The sequence below is a fragment of the Filicampus tigris genome, chromosome 6 (genome assembly GCF_054856515.1).
Source record: "Filicampus tigris isolate MCC_2025a chromosome 6, RoL_Ftig_1.0, whole genome shotgun sequence".
In the NCBI taxonomy this organism is placed as follows: Eukaryota; Metazoa; Chordata; class Actinopteri; order Syngnathiformes; family Syngnathidae; genus Filicampus; species Filicampus tigris.
The window spans coordinates 9,091,458-9,100,531 of NC_141222.1; the positions used below are offsets into that span (position 1 = coordinate 9,091,458).

Sequence of the window (9,074 nt, forward strand, 5' to 3'; positions counted from 1 at the left end):
ATGCGCACACAAACCCCGACTGTTTATATTTCGGGCATTTAGCGGCGCTAAACTTGTGTCAACTCTCAGGAGGCAGACGCCGGCTTGCAGCAGCAGCAGACAGATTGGAGCTTTACGGCCCCTTCTTCCCTCCCCGGCTAAGCAACAACTAGCTTCAGTTCGTTAAAACAAAAGGTGTTAGCACAACAACATTGGCTCCTTACTCTGCGTCCAGCCTGCGTCGATCTTCAAGTCGCGGGGTTGCCTCCCAAGCAGTCGCGTGCGTTGTCAGACAGAGAGCCGCCAGAGAGTGAGTTAAGCCCTCATCGAACAAGCGTCAATGTTCAGCGAACAAAAAGTTCCAGCGGGGCTGACTCCACAACAGAGTGTGGCCGCATTGGAACGTACCTTTTCGGCTGATTAGCCGAAAGGTCCCAGCCTATGTAGCTCTGCTCACTTCCACATTTCCTCATTCTCATATAAATCAGCCACGGAGAGGTTAATCCTTTTGATATGTTGAAGTGGGCATTAGTAGAGATCCACATAAATTTTGGTGCCACACGATCGCCGTTTTTGGACGTTATAAGCAATGAAAGTACAATGATTCCCAATGGAGAGTTTTGGAATCGGTTACTCCCGTGACTCCGGCAAAACAGGGATAGAACGCTAGAGGGCTCGGCCATTCTCCTCATTAACAAGGGGCGTTATTTATGGGGTCACTTATTTCCTAATTTCTCCCTAATTTATTGATACAATAGAAAATGACAACTCTTTTCATTTTCCTGATCAAAAAATATATAAAATGACCTTGTTAGTGAAAACATCGCCATCCCGGCCCCACCCTCCCTTTAACCATATATCACGTTCCACTGTTTCGAAGTCCACAAGCGTATTGTCTTTCACTGCCATCACTTATTTCATAGCTCCCGCAATCGTCTGCGCTGCATTAATGCCAGAAAAAATTCCGCGACGTCCGTGGTCTCTCAACACTGTCACATGTGTATTCTGATGCATTTCATTAGGTAAGAGACAGATAATTAGATTTAAAAAAAGAAAAAGAAGGATCCGCTCTCCCGGCTTTATAGGTAGAAAAATGCAACAGGGCTCCCGGCTCTATTGGTAAAAACGCGGTTTTGTGCTCCTGGCCTTAATGGGTTAACTTAAGTGCCATTTGACATTTGTTCAAGTGTCACGATTGAAAAGTGCATAAACTGTTCCGTTAACTGTTCCTGATACACAGGAGTGCAATAAATAAAACTCCATTCACAAAGCTCAACTTTAGGACCTCAAATTTTCCAAAGGTATGTTAGAGAACATGCAAAACATAAGGTATCGATAATTCATCAACGTAACGATACTTGGTATTGGCATAAAAAGTATCACGAAAAGTATTTCTCGCCTTATTTGACTGTTGCCAGTTAAATTAGGTTGTAAGTTAATTAATTAATAAATACATGAATTGAGGATAAATCTACAATAATTTCTTAAAGTGGAAGTCAACGCAAACATTTTTTTTTCAAGAATATGTTCTACGCATTCTGATTAATTTTGCTTTTGTGGAATATAAGTTAAGCAGCAAAATACAGCTCAGATTCAGAAAACAGGTCAGTGATTGGTCGTTGTGAGCAGTTGTGATGTGATTTTCAGTCGACAGAAGACAAAATGGCCGCCCCCAGAGATGGCTAAAAACGAGTGCATTTTGCTGCTTAACTTATAGTTTAATGATCAAACTCTGAAAATACACATTCTAATCCTACTCTGACTTCCCTTCTGTAGGTGTGTGTTGAGGGGCGCTTGTACTTGGAGTTCATGTTTGACGACATGATGAGGATAAAAACGTGGCACTTTAGCATCCGGCAACATCGTGAACTCATCCCTCGCAGTATACTGGCCATGCATGTGAGTGGAAGGCAGTCCTGAACCTTTTACATTATACTATTGACTGTGTGTGTGTGTGTGTGTCAGTTATTTATTCTGTCCTGTTGATAACCGGCGCAGGCCCAGGACCCACAGATGCTGGACCAGCTGTCCAAAAATATTACAAGATGTGGCCTGTCAAACTCTACTCTAAACTACCTCCGAGTAAGTCAAACACAAAACATCAGAGCCTCCACTTGGTGTTACGGAATTTTTTGCTTCAATGTTTTGTTTTAGATTTGACCATACACCTTAAGAGCGTCTTGTAGGTGTTGTGTGTAGAGACAATAGGCTTGAAGGGTAATATGCAGAGGAGTGTGTGTCTTCGCTTCTAATAATGCGTATACAAGTCAGACTGGGTCTGCAAGTTATGTGCCTTCTGAACAATGTTCACTGTATGAGTCAGTCTCTGGTTGTTGAATATAAACATGAAACAATTTCTGAACGTTGTCTAAACAAAGCTTCTCTTATTCGTTGAAAGTGTCACATTGACACTGTTGACTGAATACTCTTGTTACTTGGGTGAGAAAATGTGCTCTCGGTTATTTGATATATTGCATTTTGGATGACAAGTAAAAAAGCAAAAGAGCACAAATTGTTATTGAAAAAGAAAATTATCTGACAACAATTTTTCACAGCAGTTAAACTCTAAATTCTTAGTTTAAACGAAAGAAAAAGCAGAATACTTGTGGATTTAAAAAGTAGCAGATTCCTTTAACAATAGAAATAGCTTGTGTGGCTTTATTTTCGCCCTCTGCTGGTTTTGGACAAATAGTGATAGGGGAAGGGGGGGGTGTCTGTTGCTTTTATTTCATTTTTCTCTTTATTTGGCTGCGTGTCTGCTTGTGCGGCACCTGCCCAGAACTGAAAACTCACTTTTGTTTGGGTTTATAAAATAAAGACTACCTAGTCATTAAAATTATGAATGTGTGTTTCTTCAGCGATATGGATTGGGGTAAACTTTGTTTTCAGTCAACTAAATGTCTGTAGCTCATCCATGAGTACGTGAGCTTTGGAAACAGAGGGTCACTTTTCAAGTCCCTCTGCGGCTAAAATATATTGGAACCAGTGGTAGCGCATCTCTCTGACGTTCTTTACATGCATGCCTGCATTTGTGGTTAGCTGTGTGACGTCCAACAAAATTAGGTAGAGTCTAAATAATACCATGTCAATTGAGAGATCATAATGAGTATCATTTATGAACATACATAGTGGATATACCTTATATTTTTAAAGCTGTAGCCACACCTGACAGTGATGTGTAGCTCTTTAATACTAGTTATTCTAATGTGAGCAAATCCTAACCCTGTTGATGATAATCTGATTTTGTTGGGTACATTGATTTGAAATGGTTGACTAAAATTGCAATGGTAATTTACTTTTACTCATATTTAACAAAGTGGGTACTGAAAATTTGAACTGTGTTATTATTATTTTATCACCGCCTTCTTCTGTGTTCTGTGCTCTAGCTGTGTGTGATCCTGGAGCCCATGCAGGAACTGATGTCCAGACACAAGACGTACAGCCTCAGCCCCAGAGACTGCCTCAAGACCTGCCTCTTCCAGAAATGGCAGCGAATGGTGGCTCCTCCAGGTATATGCACAACACACATATACCAACATATGACAGGGACACTAAATACACACAATCATTTCCATACATGTAACTCTTCCTGTTTCCCATGTGTAGCCGAGCCATCAAGACAGGCTCCAAACAAACGGCGGAAGCGTAAGATGTCAGGTGGCAGTACTATCAGCGGAGGAGGAGGAACTAATAATAACAACAATAACAAGAAGAAGAGTCCTGGCAGTGGCTTCCCTCTGTCCAGCCAGGTCCCAGTAAGTACATCAGTGTAATTCTCAGTCTGTGCTATTGGTGTTTGACAAAGTGCTCTGTTGATTCATTGTCTGCACCAGGACATGCACCTTTATTGGCTCTTCTGTATAAATGGCACAGAATTTGGGATTAGAATCTAACATTTTGAGGTAGTATTAGTTGGTCTTTTGTGTGATAGTGCTACCTTGACTTCCAAGTACCCTAAGTTAGGAGTTTTTCGAGTTACAAGCCTTCACTTGGTCGATATTGGTGAGCAAGGTTGACGGTGGTTGCAGCCTGATCATCCTGTAAGGGGGATTCCCCCATCTGTGGTCCCTTCTCAAGGTTTCTTACTTTTCCCCAGATGGGTTTTTTTTTTTAGTTTTTCCTTGCCCTCCTGGGGGTTAAGATCAGGGGATGTCGTGTATATGATCTGGTGCATATGTGAAGCCCTTTGAGACTTTCCTGTGATTAAGGGCTATATAAATAAATTTGACTTGACTTAACTTGGTTGGCGCCCTGTGGCGATTTCCGCCACCTGGACAGCGACATGATCCCCGACCGATATCCCGCCCCGCACATATAGGACTTCTCAGTGCACCTGGCGGGGGCTACTGTCTTTTCCAAGGTGGACCTGGTGCGCGGTTACCATCAGGGACTGGTATACCTGCAGGATGTGCCCAAGACAGCTGTCATCACACCCTTCGGCCTTTTCGAATTTTTGTGGATGCCTTTCGGCATCAAGGGGGCAGCACAGATATTTCAGAGCCTCATGAACGTCAACGACAGCTTGCTGCCATATCTGAGTTCACTACAGACATCCAGCATGTGGCTGGCAAGGACACCTACGGTGCCGGCTGCCCCTCCTGGTCGCATGCGGGGAGCCGCCGACTGGAACACACAAGCCTATCTTATGGCTGTCACCGGACTGCATCTGGACGACATCAAATTTGGTGGCACTAATGTCACACTCCTCTGTGATGTCTCTTCCGGCTAACCGCACCCAAAGGTGCCGGCTAGCTCACGGCGCGGTGTTTTTGACATCGTTCACAGCCTTTCCGGTATAGGTGTGAAGGATTCCACTAATGCCACTTTAGCATTAGCCCCAAACAGGCCCACACCACTCCGCTATGCCCGGCATCACACCACACAGCTGCTGTTGCTTTTCCATTAGAACAGGTGAGTGGCAGATTCAGCTGTACTGTGCAAGCTTGCGCTGGACTTTTCACACTTGCAGCATAGCATCTGACAAGCGGCGCGTTTCGGCCACTGTTTTGAGTGACAGTGACGACAGTGCTTGTGCTTGCTCTGTAAACAATGAGTTTTGCGTGGGAGAGTAAAATTGAAATGACTTGACGTCGTCTCCTTGGCTCATTTATGTTTACATTTTCAGCCATGTCACCCAGCCCTAGTGCAGCAAAATGTACTTGGCCAGAACCCCCAAAAAATCCCACCAAAACAATTGGGGGGAAAAAAAAAAAGAAACTGCAAGTCCGTGGGTGCCGAAACGTGAGTATGTGGGGGTTGGCTGTTCAAAGAGTGCTGCAAGGCATGCTGGGAAATAGCAGGGCTTCACTGTCGCTATTAGTACCGTATTCAGACAATTTTTTTCCACTTTTCCACATACCAATATCGTAATCAGTTTTTTTCTTGCGTAGATTAGATTAAAATTTTGTTTCCTTCCATGTTAAAACCAGGCAAATTCAAACTTTAATTGGGGTTATTCAAATATTTCTTATTAGCCGTAAAATCTAATTTAAGAAAGTTTGATACAGTGGTACTCTACTTACGAACGTCTCTAAACACGAAATTTTCAAGTTACGAAACGCCTCAACAAGAAAATATTGCCTCTTGTTACCAAAGAAATTTCAAGATACGAAATTTAAAAATACAGTATGGGCTGCCACTCGCAGCTCCTGAGTTTCCTGAACGCAACATACTCAAAGCTGCTCTGCCATTGGCTATTACCTAGCATCTTCCTGGCATCCCATTGGCTAAGAGGGACCTCTACCGTATGCGTCTATGTGTGTAGATAGACAGGTAGATAGATATATGATAGTTATGTCGATGCAGCGTCCTCGTCATTTGCCCCTCGGGCCATGTGGTGTTCCAATAGTCTGAACACTATTCAAACTAGTGTTTGAATTAGAAACGAGGAAAAGAAAAAAGCAGAAAATCGTTTTTGTCCATACAAACAAAGCAAGAGATAATAGAAAAGTTTGAAACGGGGATGTGTTTGGTCGATCTCGCCAAAGAATCTGACAGTCGCCACGTTATTAAATCAGTTCTTTACAAAACGCCATGCAAAAAACACTTCTGAGTGAGAACATGAACCAAAGAGGGCAAAAAGCGATGAGGACAGCAATTAAAAGGTAAACGACCATCATTTGTATTCTTTACTCTATTCTTTATTTTTTTTTTACATTATGCACATCTCTATTTACTGTGCAATAACCTAATTGTAAGATGTATTTGTTACATGTTTTGATGCATTTCTATGCTTTATAAAACATTTATGTCTGAATATTGGGGGGCTGGGAACGTATTAGGGCATTTACATGGAAAACACGTCTCTACTTACAAAATGTTCTACTTAAGACATTTCTTCCAGAACCAATCAATTTCGTAAGTAGAGGTACCATTGTATTTGTATTGATTACTTTTCAGACACAAAACATGCTTATCAAGATTACTCTTTTTCTTATTCTTTTTAGATCAAAAATAAGAACAATTTCCTAGAAATAAGACTGTTTTTCTTTCTTGGATTTATTTGATTTTTTTATGTATTTTTTTTGCAGGGTACCTCATCCACATCAAAGATCCCCCCCATTTAACATTTTTTGTCTGTACAGGATGTGATGGTGGTGGGAGAGCCCACACTGATGGGCGGGGAGTTTGGCGACGAGGACGAGCGTTTGATCACGCGGCTGGAGAACACCCAGTTTGATGCAGCCAACGGCATTGACGATGAGGACAGCTTCAACAACTCCCCGGCGCTGGGATCCAACTCGCCCTGGAACAACAAGGCGCCCTCTAGCCAGGAGAGCAAGAGCGACAACCCCACCTCACAGGCATCGCAATAGAGATCGGGCTCCTCCTCTGCAACACAATTCCCTCGCGCCCTCCTCTGAGCCTTCCCAAAGACAAACGTCACGAGAGCAACAGGTTTCTTAGCAGCCCCCTCGACATGTGTTTTGAGCTCTGACTCTTCCAACACGCGGTGCCTGGCGGAGCTCAGTTCGACCTCCTGCCAGAGCTTCATCATGACTGTGTGAATTCCCGACATAGGGCACCGTGGCCCCAACCCTCTTCTGGTCCTGTTCTGCGTATCATACTCAAAATGTCCTGTCTGCTCTTGCTAATTTCCACTTTGGACAGCGACATGATAGTGGTGATGGAGGCGTGGTGATTGAATCCAGGAGAGAACTAACCACACTAAACCCAAGAACGCTACAAAGGAGTGTGGCATGGCCATGGTGGCAAGTTGCTTAGGGACAGCTTGTCCACCAGCCTCTAAACGACTCAATTCTGGACTGCTCTGATGCATTAAGGCACTAGAAACCTTTGTTGATAAAGTATCTGTGTGCGTGCATGTATGTGTGCGTGCGGCGTGAGAGTAAGATAGACAGACAGACAGACACAGTGAGCGAGTGCATGAGAAAAGTTTGAGGAGAGAAGCCTAAACACGTTAGTGTCTTTGCCAAATCGAGCAGGCCAGAATTTAGAGACGTCTTGCAAAATTGTTGAAATTGTCACACTTTTAGTGTGAGATGCAACAATTTACACTAAACAAACATTTAACCACACCCACACCCACAAATACATGATGGAAGGAGTTTCAGTCCCTTGGTGCGTGAGCCATCTCTGAGGAGACTCCGGCGTGAGCAACATACACATTTTAAGAGTTTTTATACAGTATATATTTCCCTAGAATGTTTTTTAATTTCTATTAAAGATCTTCAGTTCAATTGTTACTTTATTTTTATTTTTTACCAATACTGAAAAGCTACAGACCAAGGAGCACCACAGGACTTTTATTCCTCCCCTAAAATATATTGTTTTTATCTTTTGTGTTTATAAAAGAAAAATTATTTAGTGTGGATGTTTTATTTTGTCTTTCCGTTGCTTTTGGAAATTTGAAATTTTGTGTATTTGTGCTTGTATATTTAAGGTAGTAGCAAAGTTCTGTCTGACTGTAATAAGATGTATTCTTACTTAGATATACCTAAAGCCATCTTGATCTAATGTAAAGAAACAAAATAGGAGAAATGAGAAAAAAACCCACCCAGCTCTTTGCCCCTCCCTCTTTTTTTAAGGGTAGTGTAAATTAAATGACAAAAGCCCTGAGGGTACAATGGCACCATGGGAAAGTGTTTCCTGTGTCTTTTGTTTTTCTTCTGTATTTATTTAGGACATTCAGAAATTCACTCAGCTGTTTTATGTCTACATAAATTGTGAGTTCTTTCCCCCTCCACTGTCAGAAGTTTTATGTACTGCGTAACCTGATTCAACCCAGTGTCAAGTGAATGTGCTGAAATGTTAGTTTGACTTTCACTCCAATCACTGGCTAAGTTCAGATCACCATCGCCCCCCACCCCCACAATGTTTTAATTTGTGCCACCTTCAGACATGTTCTAAAACCAGCTTAACATTATGTCCATCCTGCATAGTTTGTAACAGTTTAGTCTAAAATTGCATTCGTGAGTCTTAAAAAGCCTGAAAGAAGTCCTGCTGTTCTTGATTTGGCCCTTGTGGTATTCATCACGACCATAAGTGAAGTGGAATCTTCGAACTCTTTGTACATTTCTATTTTGTTACACTTTCAACTCATTTAAAATTGAGTTAGAATGGTGACTTGTACCTTCCTCAAACCCTGTAGAATCATTGTTTGGTATCATTTTTTTTTTTATTTGGTTAGTTTCTGCCCTTGCTAATTAATGTATGGTACCAATAAAAAAAGATACATTTTCACTTTAGAGATTGTTTGGAGTTATGAAGTTATTGCTAAACAAAGTTTGTACTTAACATTGCAACATACATATTGTATATAGTACACAATGACTATGAAAACAAAATGTGTGATAATGAGCCAATAGATTTAGGTTTTAATTATTTTCAAATTTTACTTTATATTACATTGTCACATGACTCAGGAGCAGTTTTTAAACATCCACTCATTAACATACGGTACAACCAGGAAAACACCTTGAGAATGATTAAAATACATTTAATCTAAGAATGAAAAAATGAAACAAGATTAAGCTTCTGCATATATTGGTATATATGTTAGGGCTGCACAATATTGGAAAAAAGCATGCGATATGGATATTGTCATATTTGACATGTACCCAAAGTAATTACTT

General features: G+C 41.6%; 1 protein-coding gene across 4 annotated transcripts in view; it reads left to right on the plus strand.

Moving 5' to 3' along the window:
* The window catches only part of ldb1b (LIM-domain binding 1b), a 36,259-nt gene extending 27,572 nt beyond the window's left edge, over positions 1-8,687 (plus strand). For 3 of the 4 annotated variants that reach the window (XM_086033180.1, XM_086033184.1, XM_086033181.1), the window contains exons 7-11: positions 1,756-1,878; positions 1,978-2,061; positions 3,366-3,489; positions 3,586-3,734; positions 6,564-8,687. In XM_086033180.1, the coding sequence (XP_085889306.1) occupies positions 1,756-1,878; positions 1,978-2,061; positions 3,366-3,489; positions 3,586-3,734; positions 6,564-6,794 (711 nt within the window). In that variant the 3' untranslated portion in view covers positions 6,795-8,687. Of the gene's footprint in view, positions 1-1,755; positions 1,879-1,977; positions 2,062-3,365; positions 3,735-6,563 lie in introns of all 4 variants that reach the window. The other variant, XM_086033179.1, reaches the window with a different exon arrangement.
* The last annotated feature ends 387 nt before the right edge of the window (positions 8,688-9,074 follow it).